Raw genomic sequence first — 14,061 nt, 5'->3', positions numbered from 1 at the left:
CCAGCTCGGACGGACGCTCCTGCCGCCGGTGGGGAGGGACTGGGGGGACCACGCCGGGCCCCCCCCACCCTGGGACCCCCCGACCCCCTCCCCCCAATGATGGGGGGGCTCCCCCCCTCCCCGCCCCCCCCGCGTTGTAATTATTTGAGTTGTTTCTTTTGTATCGTTCAGCCCCCGGGGGGGGTGTGGGGGCCACACACGGGGGGTCCGGGGGTCCCCCAGAGCGGGGAGGGGGGGCCCCAACCAGCACAGCAGGGCCAGCCCCCCCCCGCACCGGGTTTTTTATAGGATTGGGGGGTGGGGGGCGGGGGGGGCGGATCCGGGGCCCCCCTGCCCCCCCCTCGCTGACACTAACAGGTCTCGGGCTCTTTGTAGCGGGGCGGGGGCGGGGGGGCCTTATTTTATTGTATTATGATTTTTTTTATTATTATTAAACTTTGGAGGTTAAAGGGGGTCGGGGGTTTTTGTGGGGTCCCGAACTCCCGGGGGGGCGGGTCCCTTCTGCTGCCCTGAGGGAAAAAGGAAAAGAAAAAAAAAAGCAAAACCACTTCGGGAGGTGCGAAACAAAAAACCACTTCGGAGGTGAGAAAAAACAACCACTTCGGGAGGTGAGAAAAAAAAACCACTTCGGGAGGTGAGAAAAAAAAAAAAAACACTTCGGGAGGTGAGAAAAAAAAACCACTTCGGGAGGTGAGAAAAGCGCTTTTGTGAGGGAAAAACCTCTTCTGTGAGGGGAAATCTGACTTTCCTGAGGGAAAAATCCACTTTTCTGAGGTAAAACCTTCCCCCCTGGGGTGAAACACCCCTTTCCTGAGCTAAAAAGCCACTTTCCTGAGGTAAAACCTTTCCCAGGTAAAACACCTTTCCTGAGGTAAAAATCCACTTTCCTGAGGTAAAAACTTCCTCCCTGAGGTAAAACACCTCTTTCCTGAGGTAAAAATCCACTTTCCTGAGGTAAAAATCCACTTTCCTGAGGTAAAAACTTCCTCCCTGAGGTAAAACACCCCTTTCCTGTGGTAAAAATCCACTTTTCTGAGGGAAGAAAAACCTTTTCTGAGGTAAAAAACCCTTCCCTGAGGGGAGAAATGCTCTTTTCCGAGGTAAAACCCTTTTCTGTGAGGTAAAATTTACCTTCCCTGAGGTAAGAATCCACTTTTCTGAGGTAAAACCTTCCCCCTGAGGTAAGAATCCACTTTTCTGAGGTAAAACCTTCCCCCTGAGGTAAAACGTGTTTCCTGAAGCACGAAATGCTCTTTCGTGAGGTAAAATCCTCTTCTGTGAGGTAAAATTCATATTTTCTGAGGTAAAAAACCCTTTTCTGAGGTAAAATCCTCCTCCCTGAGGTGAAAATTTCTCTTTCCTGAGGTAAAACCCCCCTTTGTAAGGCAAAATTTACCTTTCCTGAGGTAAAAAAAATATCCTTTTTCCTGATGTAAAACCTCCCTCCGTGGAGCCAAGATCCCTTTTTGGACAAGTAATCGTCCTTTTGTGAGGAATTTTCCCCCTCTCTGAGATAAAACTCCTCTTTTTTTGAGGGAAAACTCTCTTTTTTGGGGGATAAAACCTTCATTTGGAGGAAAAACTTTTTTTTTGAGAAGCCCTTTCATGAGGTAAATCTCCCTTTTCCGAAGGAAAATCTCCCCCCCTTTTTTTTTTTCACTCAAAACCGTCTGGTTTGGTTTTTTTAAGAGAAACCCTCTTTTTTGGGGTGATTATCCCTTTTCCAGGGTTAATTGTGTTCTTTCTTGAGAACAACCCCCTGCCCCAGGGGGTAAATGTCCCTTTTCCCGAGGTAAAACTCGCCTCTTTTGAGGCAAAAATCCCCCTTTTTTGAGGGGAAACCTCCTTCTTTCTTAGGAAATGTCCCTTTTGCTGAGGTAAAACCTCCTTTTTTGAGGACATTTCTACCCCCCGAGGTGAAATATTCCTTTTCCAGGGAAAAAAAAACTGGTTTTTTGAGAAAAAACCCTATTTTTTTAAAAGAAAACGCTTTTTCCCACTTTTAAAAATTTTCATTTTTGGAGGGAAACCCCTTCCTTTTCCTTTTAAATAAAAACTTGCTTTTTTGAGGAAAATCCTTCTTTTTTTTTTTTTGAGATAAACATACCCTTTCCATGTGGAAACTTTCCTTTGAACAGCACCCCCTCATCTTTGAGGCAAATCCTTTTTCTGGATGAAAACACGTAATTATTTGAGGTAAATATCCCTTTCCGTGAGGAAAAAAAAAAATCATTTTTTGATGATACTTCCCCATAGAGACAAATATCCCTTTTCCAGAGGCAACAAAAAACCTCTTTTTGAGGGAACTCCCTCCTTTTTCTGAAGAACCCTCCCGGAGGTACAATTCGCCTTTTTTGAGGGAAATTCCTCCTGTGTCCCCCCCCCCCCTTTTTTTTTTGAAAAAAACACGGTTTGGTTATTTGACTGAAAACACTTCTCTTTTTTGATAGCAAAAACTTTATTGAGACGAACATCCCTTTTCCTGAGGACAAAACCTCTTTTTGAGGAAACCACCGCCCCCCTCCCTGAGGCAAATCCCCCTTTTCCAGAGGAAAACCGACCTTTTGTGAGGGAAAACCCCAGCGTTTCTTCGATCGCAGTCCCTTTTTCCCTGAGGTGACACCCGCCGCTCTCAGCCGGGCTCGGCTCGGGCTCCGGGCTCGGCTCCGGCTCCGGGCTCGGCTCCGGCTCCGGGGGCGTCGGGGCTCGGGCGGGGGCGGGGGGTCCTAAAGCCCGCCCGGTGGGTCCCAGTCTCGGTCCCGGGTCCTAAAGCCCGCCCGGTGGGTCCCAGTCTCGGTCCTGGGTCCTAAAGCCCGCCCGGTGGGTCCCAGTCTCGGTCCCGGGTCCCAAAGGCCGCCCGGCGGGCCCAGGCTCGGTCCCGGGTCCCAAAGCCCGCCCGGTGGGTCCCAGTCTCGGTCCCGGGTCCCAAAGGCCGCCCGGCGGGCCCAGGCTCGGTCCTGGGGCTGAGGCCGGGTCCCGGTCCTAAAGCCCGCCCGACACTGGGACTGAGGCCGGGTCCGGGTTCTAAAGCCCGCCCGGCGGGTCCCAGTCTCGGTCCCGGGTCCTAAAGCCCGCCCGGCGAGTCCCAGTCCCGGTCCCGGGTCCCAAAGCCCGCCCGGCGGGTCCCAGTCCCGGTCCCAGAGCTCCCCCGCTGCCGGTGCCGGTCCCGGAGCCCTCCGGCCGGTCCCGCTCCCCCTGCCCGCGGTGCCCGTGCCCGGTCAGACCCCCCCGGCCCAGCCCATCTCGTCCGCCAGCTCCTCCTCGGGCGGCGGCCGCAGCGGCTCCTCGTCGCTGTACACGGCGGGCGCGGGCGCGGGCGGGGCCCGGCGGCGGGTCAGCAGGTCGGCGGCCGCGCTCTCCATCTCGTCCATGGTCATGTCACACGCGTCCGCGATCTCCCGCTTTTGGGGGGGGGGGGGGGGGGTGGGGGGGGGGGGGGGGGGGGGTGTGGGTGGTGGTGGGGGGGGGTGGGTGTTGGGTGGGTGTGGGGGGGGTTGGTGGGGGGGGGGGGGGGGGGGGGGGGGTCGGGGGGGGGAGGGGGGGGGGGGGGGGGGTGTTGGGGTGGGGGGTTTGGGGGGGGGGGGGGGTGGGTGTGGGGGGGGGGCTGGGGGGGTGGGGGTTGCGTGGGGGTGTGGGGGTGTTGGGGTTTTGGGTTGGGGGGGGGTGTGGGGTGTGTGGGGGTGTGGGGGGGTGGGGTGTGGTTGGGTTGTGTGGGGTTGGGGGGGGGGTTGGGGGGGGGGGGGGGGGGGGGGGGTGTTGGGGGGTGTGGGTGGCGGGGGGGGTGGGGCCACCGCCACGAACTTGGGGTCGCGGGCGAACAGCCCGAGCCCCTCCGAGATCAGCACCTGGGCGGGGGGCGGAGGGGGCGGCGCTGGCACCGGCGCGGGGCGGTCCCCGCCTGTCCCCCCACGTGTCCCCCGCCTGTCCCACCGGGTCCCCCCGCCGTGTCCCCCCGCGTGTCCCGCCTGTCCCCCCGCCTGTCCTGCCTGTCCCCCCGTCTGTCCCCCCACCTGTCCCGCCGTGTCGTCCCGCCTGTCCCCCCGCCGTGTCCCCCCGCCTGTCCCGCCTGTCCCCCCGCCTGTCCCGCGGGTCCCCCCTCGCTCGAAGCCTCCGCCGCTGCCGGCGGGGCCCTGGGGTGTCCCCTTCGTGCGTCTCCCTCGTTCACGGCCGTCCCCGGGCTGTCAGCCGAGCTGCAGCAGGTCCCTGTCCCTGTGCCCCCCTCCATCTCCCCGGCTGTCCCCCCGTGTCCCACCCCAAGCCAAGCCACGGCCCCACCTGTGTCCCCCTATGTTCCCAGTGTCCCCGTCCCCCCATCACTCACAGCCTCCACCAGGCTGTCCACAGACCCCCGGGGTGTCCCCTGTCCCATGTCCCCCCTGTCCCCTGTCCCCCCTGTCACCCCCATCACTCACGGCCTCCACCAGGCTGTCCACAGACCCCCGGGGTGTCCCTTGTCCCACGTCCCCCCCCTGTCACCACTTCTTCTGTCCCCCCCTTGTCCCCCGTTGGTCCCCCCCCCGTGTCACTCACGGCCTCCACCAGGCTGTCCACAGACCCCCGGGGTGTCCCCTGTCCCCTGTCCCATGTCCCCCCTGTCCCCCCTGTCACCCCCATCACTCACAGCCTCCACCAGGCTGTCCGCAGACCCCCGGGGTGTCCCTGTCCCATGTCCCCCCTGTCCCATGTCCCCCCTGTCCCCCCTGTCCCCCCTGTCCCCCGGTCACTCACGGCCTCCACCAGGCTGTCCGCAGACCCCCTGGCCAGCGCGTCGCGGGGGTCGCAGGGCCGCAGGCGCAGGGGCGCGGGGGGGAACCAGCGGTTGAGGGGGGGGAGGCTGCCCCCCGCGCCCCCCCCCGCCGCCCCCTCCACCAGGATGAGGGGCGCGTACAGGACGTGCCCGCGGGCCGGGGCCGCCCAGGCCTGCGAGGAGCCCCCCAGGCGCCAGGTCTCGGAGCTGCCGTAGCCCTGGGGGGCAAAGGGGGGGTCAGCGGGGGGGGTGTGTGACACCCCCCTTCCCTGTGTCCCCCCCGTGTGTCCTCCCCAGCGGTACCTGCGGGCGGGCGGGGCCGGGGGGGCCCGAGGGGTTGTAGGTGCCCGGGATGGGCTCGTCCTCGCAGCTGCCCTGGCGCCGCAGGCACTGGATGGTGAACGAGGGCTTCCGGCCTGGGGGGCACCGCAGGGTCACCCGCAGGGTCACCCCCGGCCTGGGGGACACCCTCAGGGTCACCCCCCGGGCAGGGACCCGCAGGGTCACCCCCAGGGTCACCCCTGGTCAGGGACCCGCTGGGGCACTCCCAGGGTCACCCCCCGGGCAGGGACCCGCTGGGACACCCCCAGGGTCCCCCCCAGCCCCACGGCCCCTCCGGAGCAGCGGGTAGGGTCACACATCCCCCCCCCAGCCCCAGGGACCTTCCCGGGCTCCCACCCGGTGTCACCCCCAGCCCCCGGACCCTCCCAGGCAACCGGGGGGGTCCTTCAGCTTGCCCGGACACGGGGGGCTCACTGGAAGCCCCCCCGGTGCCCCCCCTCCCGTACCGGCGGGGGTGGGGGGCAGGAGGCGGCGCCGTTTCAGTTGTTGCCCCTCGCGGAGCGCGAAGTGTCGGGGGGGCAACGGCAGCGACCCCCCCCGGGGCAGCTCCATCCCCCAGCGCGGGGGGCCCGGCGGCCTGGGGGGACAGGGGGGGTCAGAGAGGGGGGGACAGCACAGGGACCCCCCCGGGGCACCTCCATCCCCCCCGCTCCAGGGGTCCCGGCGGCCTGGGGGGACAGGGGGGATCAGACAGGGGGGGACAGCACAGGGACCCCCCCGGGGCATCCCCATCCCCCCCGCTCCAGGGGTCCCGGCGGCCTGGCCCGGAGACAGAGTCAGGGGCTGCCGGGACCCCCCCCCGGTCCCAGGGCCCCCCCGGACGGGGATGTCCCCCCCGCTCGGGGGTCCGGTACCTGTCCCCGGCCCAGCGGGGGCGGGGCGGGGCCGCGCTCTCCAGGTCCTCGTCGTGGCTGATGTCCCCCCCCGTGTCCCCCCCCGGCTCCTCCGCGTCCTCCGGGGGAGCTTCCTCATCCTGCTCCCCCCCTTCGGAGCGGCGCCTGCCAACAGAGCCGTGGGGACCCCCCGTCCAACCCACCCCCCCGGGACCCCGTGTCGGGGTGTCCCCAGTTCCACCCCCTCAGTGACCCCCGTGTCGGGGTGTCCCCAGTTCCCCTCAATGACCCCCATGTCGGGGTGTCCCCGGGGTGCCCCCGGCCCCCTCCCGCCTCCCCCCAGCTGTACCTACTCCCCCTCCACCCCCCCTCCAGCCCCCGGGACCCCCAATTTTGGGGTGCCCCCCCAGCCGTACCTGCTCCCCAGACACCCCCACCTGCCCCCCCCGGCACCCCCAATTTTGGGGTGCCCCCCCCAGCCGTACCTGCTCCCCCTCCACCCCCCGGGACCCCCAATTTTGGGGTGCCCCCCCCCCCGTACCTGCCGCCCTGCCGGGGGGCTCCGCCGTGGGCGGGGGGCGCGGGCTCCTCCCCCTCGGGGGGGGCGGGGCTGGGGGCGGGGGGCGCGTCCCCGAGCAGGGGGGAGTTGGGGGCGGAGCCATAGAGCGTCTCGGGGGCCTGCGGAGAGGGGCGGGGTCAGTGGGCGTGGCCACGGGACAGGTGTGAGTGTGGCCATGGGGGAGGTGTGGGCGTGGGACAATTGTGCCCGGTGGGTGTGGCCACGAAAAGGTGTGCCTGGGGGCGTGGCCATGGACAGGTATGCCCAGTGGGCATGGGCATGGACAGGTGTGACCAGTGGGCATGGGCATGGACAGGTGTGACCAGTAAGTGTGGGCATGGACAGGTGTGCCCAGTGGGTGTGGTCATGGACAGGTGTGCCCGGTGGGTATGGTTACAGCACAGGTGTGTGTGCCTGGTGGGTGTAGTCATGGACAGGTGTGCCCAGTGGGTGTGGCCATGGAGAGGTGTGCCCAGTGGGCATGGCCATGGACAGGTGTGCCCAGTGGGCATGGCCATGGACAGGTGTGCCCAGCGGGTGTGGCCACGGACAGGTGTGCCCAGTGGGAGTGGCCATGGAGAGGTGTGCCCAGTGGGTGTGGCCATGGACAGGTGTGCCCAGTGGGTGTGGCCACGGACAGGTGTGCCCAGTGGGCGTGGCCATGGAGAGGTGTGCCCGGTGGGCGTGGCCATGGACAGGTGTGCCCGGGGGCGTGGCCGGGGCTCACCGCGTAGGTGAGCGGCTCCTCCGCGGGGGCGTCGCCGCCCTCGTCCCCCTCCAGGTCACTCAGCGCCCGGCGCATCTCGGGGCCCAGCGCCTGCAGCGTCTGCAGCCCGGCCTGGGGGGCACGGGGGGTCACTGCTGGCACCCGGGGACACCCGGGGACACCCGGGGACCCCCCCGGCCCCCCCCCGGGGGTCCCACCTGCAGGGCGCTCTCGTTGCTGGGGGTGGCGCTGGGGCCCAGCATCCCCCGCTCCTTCCGCCGGCGGAACTTGCGGAAATAGTCCTGGATCAGGAAGGTGGCGTAGAACTTCCCCACGGTGACCTCCTCCTCTGGGGGGGCACGGGGGGGTCAGGGGGCTCCCGGGGGGGTCGGGGGGGGTCAGGGTGGGGGGCTCGGACCTCACGCACCCTCGGGCGGGGGGATGACCTCGTCCAGCAGCTTCGGCTTCGTTCGCTTCCAGATCTTCTTGACCACGGCCCGGAGCTCTTTGTTGGCCACGTCCAGGTTCCCTGGAGGGACACGAGGGACAGCCGGGACCGTCACCCCGGGACTGTCACCCCCCGGGACCCCCCCGGGACCCCCCAGCTCCCAACCTTCCGTCTTGATCTTGAGGGAGGTGCGGACCAGCGCGAAGAGCGTCGCGTTGAAGGTGACGGTCCCGTCCGAGTTGAGGGGCATGTTCATGGCCACCAGGCGCTGGGGGGGGACCAGGGAGGGTAAACTCGGGTGCCCCCCACCCGGGACCACCCCGGGAGACCCCCCAGGGCCCCCCCCGGGAGCCCCCGGACCTTGCAGGCCACGCGGTGGGGGCAGAGCTTCCCGAAGCCCAGCGGGGGCTGGATCCGGCGCAGCAGCGTCACCACGTCCAGGTGCTTGATGCGGCCCCTGGGGGGGTCGGGGGTCAGAGGTCAGGGTCACGGGGGGTCAGGGGGGTCACGGGGGGGACGGGGGGACAGTGACCCACTTGGCAGCCGGGTCGTACTCGGACCACACACGCTTGAACTCGTCCAGGTGGTGCGGGCCCAGGATGGACCAGTCGCGCGTCAGGTAATCGAAGTTGTCCATGATGACGGCCACGAACAGGTTGATGATCTGGGGGGGCACAGGGGGGCTCCTGAGGGGCGGGCAGGGCTGGGGTGTGGGGCAGGGCTGTGGGGCAGAGCTGGGGGTGTGGGGCAATGGTGCTGTGGGGCAGTGGCACTACGGGACAGTGGTACCATGGGGCAGTGGTACCGTGGGGTAGTGATGCTGTGGGGCAGTGTCACTGTGGGGCAGTGGTGCTGTGGGGCAGTGGTGTTGTGGGGCAGTGGTGTTGTGGGGCAGTGTCACTGTGGGGCAGTGGTGCTGTGGGGCAGTGGTGTTGTGGGGCAGTGGCGCTGTGGGGCAGTGTCGGGGTGTGGCAGTGTCAGGGTGTGGCCGTGCCCAGGTGTGGCCGTGCCCAGGTGTGGCAGTGGTACCGTGGGGCAGTGTCAGGGTGTGGCAGTGTCAGGGTGTGGCAGTGCCCAGGTGTGGCTGTGCCCGGGTGTGGCTGTGCCCAGGTGTGGCAGTGTCAGGGTGTGGCAGTGTCAGGGTGTGGCCGTGCCCGGGTGTGGCCGTGCCCGGGTGTGGCCGTGCCCAGGTGTGGCAGTGCCCGGGTGTGGCCATGCCCAGGTGTGGCCGTGCCCGGGCGTGGCCGTGCCCGGTCCCTCACCAGGAAGGCGCAGAGCATGAAGAAGCTGATGAAATAGGCGATGGCGAAGTTGCTGCCGCAGGTGAACTCCTCCCCCGGCTCCGCGTCCGACTCGGGGTCGCAGCGTTTGCCCGGCAGGCTGGCCAGCATGATCTCCTGCCACGCCTCCCCCGTGGCACACCTGAACCCCCCCAGGTACACCTGAACCACCTGAACCCCCCACAGCTACACCTGAACCCCCCCAGGTACACCTGAACCCCCCCAGACTGCCCAGCATAATCTCCTGCCACGCCTCCCCCGTGGCACACCTGAACCCACAGGTACACCTGAACCCCCCCAGGGCACATCTGAACCCACAGCTACACCTGAACCACCTGAACCCCCCCAGGGCACACAGGTACCCCCCATGACACACCTCTACACCCCCTGGACACCCCCTGGACACCCCCTGGACACCCGGGTGCCCACCCAGGTCCCACCCTTGGTGCCCCTCCAGACCCCACAGAGCCCCTCACACCTCCCAGCCCCAGGTGGTCTCCTGCCCCACAGGAACGGGACAGGTGCCCCATAGGAACGGGACAGGTGCCCCATAACTGTGGGAGAGGTGCCCCACAGGAATGGGACAGGTGCCCCATAACTGTGGGAGAGGTGCCCCATAACTGCGGGACAGGTGCCCCACAGGAATGGGACAGGTGCCCCATAGGAAAGGGACAGGTGCCCCATAACTGCAGGACAGGTGCCCCATAACTGTGGGAGAGGTGCCCCATAACTGCAGGACAGGTGCCCCATAACTGCCCTGTAACAGGACAGGTGCCCCACAGAGCTCAGCTGAGCCCCAGAGGACCCCCGAGGGGCACTGTGGGCACCACAGGGCTTGGGGGGACAGACACAGACCCCCCAGGGACCCCTCAGACCCCCCAGACCCCCCAGGGACCCCCCAGACCCCCCAGACCCCCCAGGGCCCCCCAGGGCTCTGCAGGCCCTGCAGCCCCACAGCGGGGCCGGGGGGGCTCCCAGAAGGACCCCAAAGGGAGTTCCCAAATCCCACCAGACCCGGAGCCACCTCCGACCCCACGGGAAGCTCAGATGCACCCCCAGCCCCCCTGAGGCCCCCTAGAGCCCCCCCAGCCCCCTTGGGACCCCCCTGAGCCCCCTTGGGACCCCCCTGAGCCCCCATGGGACCCCCTGAGCCCCCATGTGACCCCCCCTGAGCCCCCATGTGACCCCCCCAGCCCCCATGGGACCCCCCCAGCCCCCATAGGACCCCCTGAGCCAACATAGGACCCCCCAGCCCCCATAGACGCCCTGAGCCCGCATAGGACCCCCCCCCACCCCCTAGGACCCCACTGAGCCCCCCATACGACCACCCTGACCCCCATGGGACCACGCACTGAGCCCCATAGGAGCACTCCATCCCCACTGGGACCCCCTGACCCCCCATGGGACCCCCAAACCCCATAGGAACCCGCCCCATCCCCCATGTGACAACCGCCTGAGCCCGCACATGTGAACGCCCCCCAGGTCCCCTAGGACCCCCCCCAGCCCCCCATAGGAACTCGCCCAGCCCCTGGGACCACTCTGAGCCACCATGGTGAACCCCCCACCCCCAGAGACCCCCTAGAGCCCCCATAGAAGTGAACCCCCCCCAGCGCCCCATATTACCCCCTGAGCCCCATGGGAACCACCCCCTGAGCCCAACCATAGGACCCCCGAGCCCCCTGTGACCCCCGAGCCCCGCCCGCTGCCCCCCCCAGCCACCCGGTGCCCCCCCGACCCCCCCTTGCACCACCGAGCCCCCCCGAGCCCCCCGGCCGCACCTGAAGAGCAGCAGCACGGCCTGGGGGAAGGTCTGGAAGTTGTTGTTGCGGTTGATCTGGGTCCCGTCCTGCAGAGCCACCTTCCCGAAGGTCTGGGGGGCACGGGGGGGCTGGGGGCTCGCAGGACCGACCCCCCCGTGCCCCTCACGCCCCCCACACACCCCCTGACCCGGGGGCTCCCCCGGCCCCCACCTGCATCCCGATGACGGCGTAGATGAAGAAGATCATGGCGATGAGGAGGGCGACGTAGGGCAGGGCCTGGGGGCAGAGCGGGGTCAGGGGGGGCTGTGTGACCCCCCCGGGCCCCCCCTCCCCGTCTGCCCCCCCGGCCCCACCTGGAAGGACTTGACGAAGGTCCAGAGCAGGGTGCGGATCCCCTCGCCCTTGGAGAGCAGCTTGACGAGGCGCATGACCCGGAACAGCCGGAAAAACGTGATGGAGATGCGGGAGCTGTCCTCCGAGCTCTGCGGGGAGGGGGGTCAGGGAGTCCCCAAAAACACCTGAAACCCCCCAAAACACCTGAACCCCCCCAAAAACCCCTGAACAGCCCAAAAAACCCCTGCACCCCCAAACCCATATACACCCTAAAACGTGATGGAGATGCGGGAGGTGTCCTCCGAGCTCTGCGGGGAGGGGGGTCAGGGAGTCCCCAAAAACACCTGAAACCCCCAAAAAACACCTGCACACCCCAAAAACCCTGCACAACCCAAAAAATCCTGCACACCCCAAAACCCACACACACCCCAAAAACCATACACACCCCAAAAAAACCCGCACACCCCAAAACCCCTGCACATCCCAAAAAAACCCCTATATACCCCAAGAAACCCCTACACACCCCAAGAAACCCCTGCACATCCCAAAAACCCTTCACACCCCAAAACCCCTACACACCCCAAAAACCCTTCACAACCCAAAACCCCTACACATCCCAAAACCCCCTGAACCCCCCCAAAAACCCCTACACACCCCAAAAAAACCCTACACACCCCAAAAACCCCTGCACACCCCAAAAAACCCCCTGCACACCCCAAAAACCCTGCACACCCCAAAAACCCTCGTGCACCCCAAAAACTCCTACACACCCTAAAACCCCTGCACACCCCAAAAAATCCCTGCACACCCCAAAAACCCCCACACACCCCAAAAACCCCTGCACACCCCAAAACCCCCGCACACCCAAACCCCCTCCCACCCCCAGCCCAGCCCCCCCTCACCTCACCGACGTGCCCCCCGTTCTGCCGCCCCGGCCGTGGCGATGGAGGTGGGTGGAGACACAGATGGACGTGAGGACACGGACACGGGGGGGACCCAAACATCCGGGACCCCCCTCCCCAGAAAACACCCCCCTCCCCAAAATCATCCCCCTCCCCAAAAACACCCCCCTCCCCAAACCCCCCCCCTCCCCAAACCCCCCCTCCCGGTGCGGGTGACTCACGTTGACCTCGGTGACCGCGATGTCCACCACGCTGCCCACCACGATCAGCGCGTCGAACGTGTTCCAGGCGTCACAGAAATAGTGCTGGGGGGGGCAGGTGAGAGACCCCCGCCTGGGACCCCCCCACACCCTGGGACCCCCCCCACACCCTGGGACCCCCCCACACACACCCTGGGACTCCCACACACACACCCTGGGACCCCCCCGGCCTGGGACACCTCCCGTCCCACACCGTGTGACCCCCCCGGTGTGACACCAAATAGTGCTGGGGGGGGCAGGTGAGAGACCCCCGCCTGGGACCCCCCCCACACCCTGGGACCCCCACACACACACCCTGTGACCCCCCCGGCCTGGGACACCCCCTGTCCCACACCGTGTGACCCCCCCGGTGTGACACCAAATAGTGCTGGGGGGGGGACAGGTGAGCAACCCCCCATCCTGTGACCCCCCCCCCCACACACACCGTGTGACCCCCCCCGGTGTGACACGGCCCCCCCACCCCCTGTGCCCCCCTACCCTGGGTTTGAAGGCGATGATCTTGAGCACCATCTCCACGGTGAAGAGCCCGGTGAACACCATGTTCAGCAGGTCCATCACGTAGTTGAAGGGCTTCGACTGCTCGTAGTGCTGGGGGGGGACACGGGGGGGTCCTGAGCTGTCCCACCCCCCCCGGGGGTCTGAGCTGTCCCACCCCCCAGGGGTCTGAGCTGTCCCCCTGTCCTCCCCCCAGGGGTGTGAGCGGTCCCCCAGGCTCTGACCTGTCCCCCCCAGGGATCTGAGCTGTGCCCACACAGAGGTCTGAGCTGTCCCCAGGGGTCTGAGCTGTCCCCCCCCAGGGGTCTGAACTGTTCCCCCCCGCCCAGGGGTCTGAGTTGTCCCCCCCCCCTCGGTTCTGAGCTGTCCCCCCAGGTCTGAGCTGTCCCCCCCCTGAATTCTGATCTGTCCCCCCAGGGTGTGAGCTGTGTCCCCCCCGGTCTGAGCTGTCCCACCCCCCTGAGGGTCCGAGCTGTGCCCAGGGTTCCGAGCTGTTCCGAGGGTTCTGAGCTGTCCCCCTGGGTCTGAGTTGTGCCCCCCCACCCTGGGGGTCTGAGCTGTGCCCCCCCAGTCCGAGCTGTGCCCCCCAGGTCTGATCTGTCCCATCCCCCTGGGGGTCCGAGCTGTGCCCCCCGGTCTGAGCTGTGCCCCCCAGGTCCAAGCTGTCCCCCTGGGTCCAAGCTGTGCCCCCCCAGGTCCGAGCTGTCCCCCCAGGTCCGAGCTGTGCCCCCCCGGGCCCGAGCTGTGCCCCCGGTGCGAGCTGTGCCCAGGGTTCCGAGCTGTGCCCCCGGGTCCGAGCTGTGCCCAGGGTTCCGAGCTGTCCCCCCAGGTCCGAGCTGTGCCCCCAGTCCAAGCTGTGCCCCCAGGTCCAAGCTGTGCCCCCGGGTCCGAGCTGTGCCCCCCGGTCCGAGCTGTCCCCCCGGGTCCGAGCTGTGCCCCCTGGTCCAAGCTGTCCCCCTGGGTCTGAGCTGTGCCCCCCCACCCTGGGGGTCTGAGCTGTGCCCCCCCAGGTCCGAGCTGTCCCCCCAGGTCCGAGCTGTCCCCCCGGGTCCGAGCTGTGCCCCCTGGTCCGAGCTGTGCCCCCCGGTGCGAGCCGTGCCCACCTGCACGGCGAGGGCGATGGTGTTGAGCAGGATGAGCACGAACATGATGTACTCGAAGGCCGTGGAGTTCACCATGGCCCACACCCGGTACTGGGTGCGGTTCTTGGGGATGTAACGGCGCAGGGGCTGCGCCTTCAGCGCGTACTCCACACACTGGCGCTGGGGGACAGCGTGGGGACAGTGAGGGGACATGGGGACAGTGTGGGGACATGGGGACAGTGTGGGGACATGGGACACAGCCACTCCACACACTGGCGCTGTGGGACAGCGTGGGGACAGTGAGGGGACATGGG

General features: G+C 66.6%; 1 protein-coding gene across 1 annotated transcript; it reads right to left on the bottom strand.

Annotated features, from left to right (window-relative positions):
- Positions 1 to 2,452: 2,452 nt before the first annotated feature.
- Positions 2,453 to 13,927, bottom strand: LOC113994501 (voltage-dependent L-type calcium channel subunit alpha-1F-like; the record flags this gene model as incomplete). The annotated part of the gene is made up of 21 exons (XM_039378644.1): positions 2,453 to 3,404; positions 3,786 to 3,845; positions 4,729 to 4,965; positions 5,051 to 5,163; positions 5,536 to 5,666; positions 5,944 to 6,087; positions 6,464 to 6,600; positions 7,209 to 7,319; positions 7,406 to 7,536; positions 7,615 to 7,716; positions 7,801 to 7,903; positions 7,996 to 8,092; positions 8,172 to 8,299; positions 8,898 to 9,057; positions 10,694 to 10,785; positions 10,886 to 10,951; positions 11,029 to 11,157; positions 11,911 to 11,931; positions 12,132 to 12,215; positions 12,648 to 12,758; positions 13,769 to 13,927. Coding segments are annotated over 21 exons (2,502 nt in total), but the record flags the coding sequence as incomplete, so codon positions are not given.
- Positions 13,928 to 14,061: the final 134 nt, after the last annotated feature.

This window comes from Pipra filicauda, unplaced genomic scaffold (genome assembly GCF_003945595.2).
Source record: "Pipra filicauda isolate LSUMZ 115617 unplaced genomic scaffold, ASM394559v2 scaffold1421_size33978_pilon, whole genome shotgun sequence".
Taxonomy (NCBI): domain Eukaryota; kingdom Metazoa; phylum Chordata; class Aves; order Passeriformes; family Pipridae; genus Pipra; species Pipra filicauda.
Note: the sequence above shows the minus strand (reverse complement) of the source record. Positions and strands in the feature narration are given on the sequence as shown.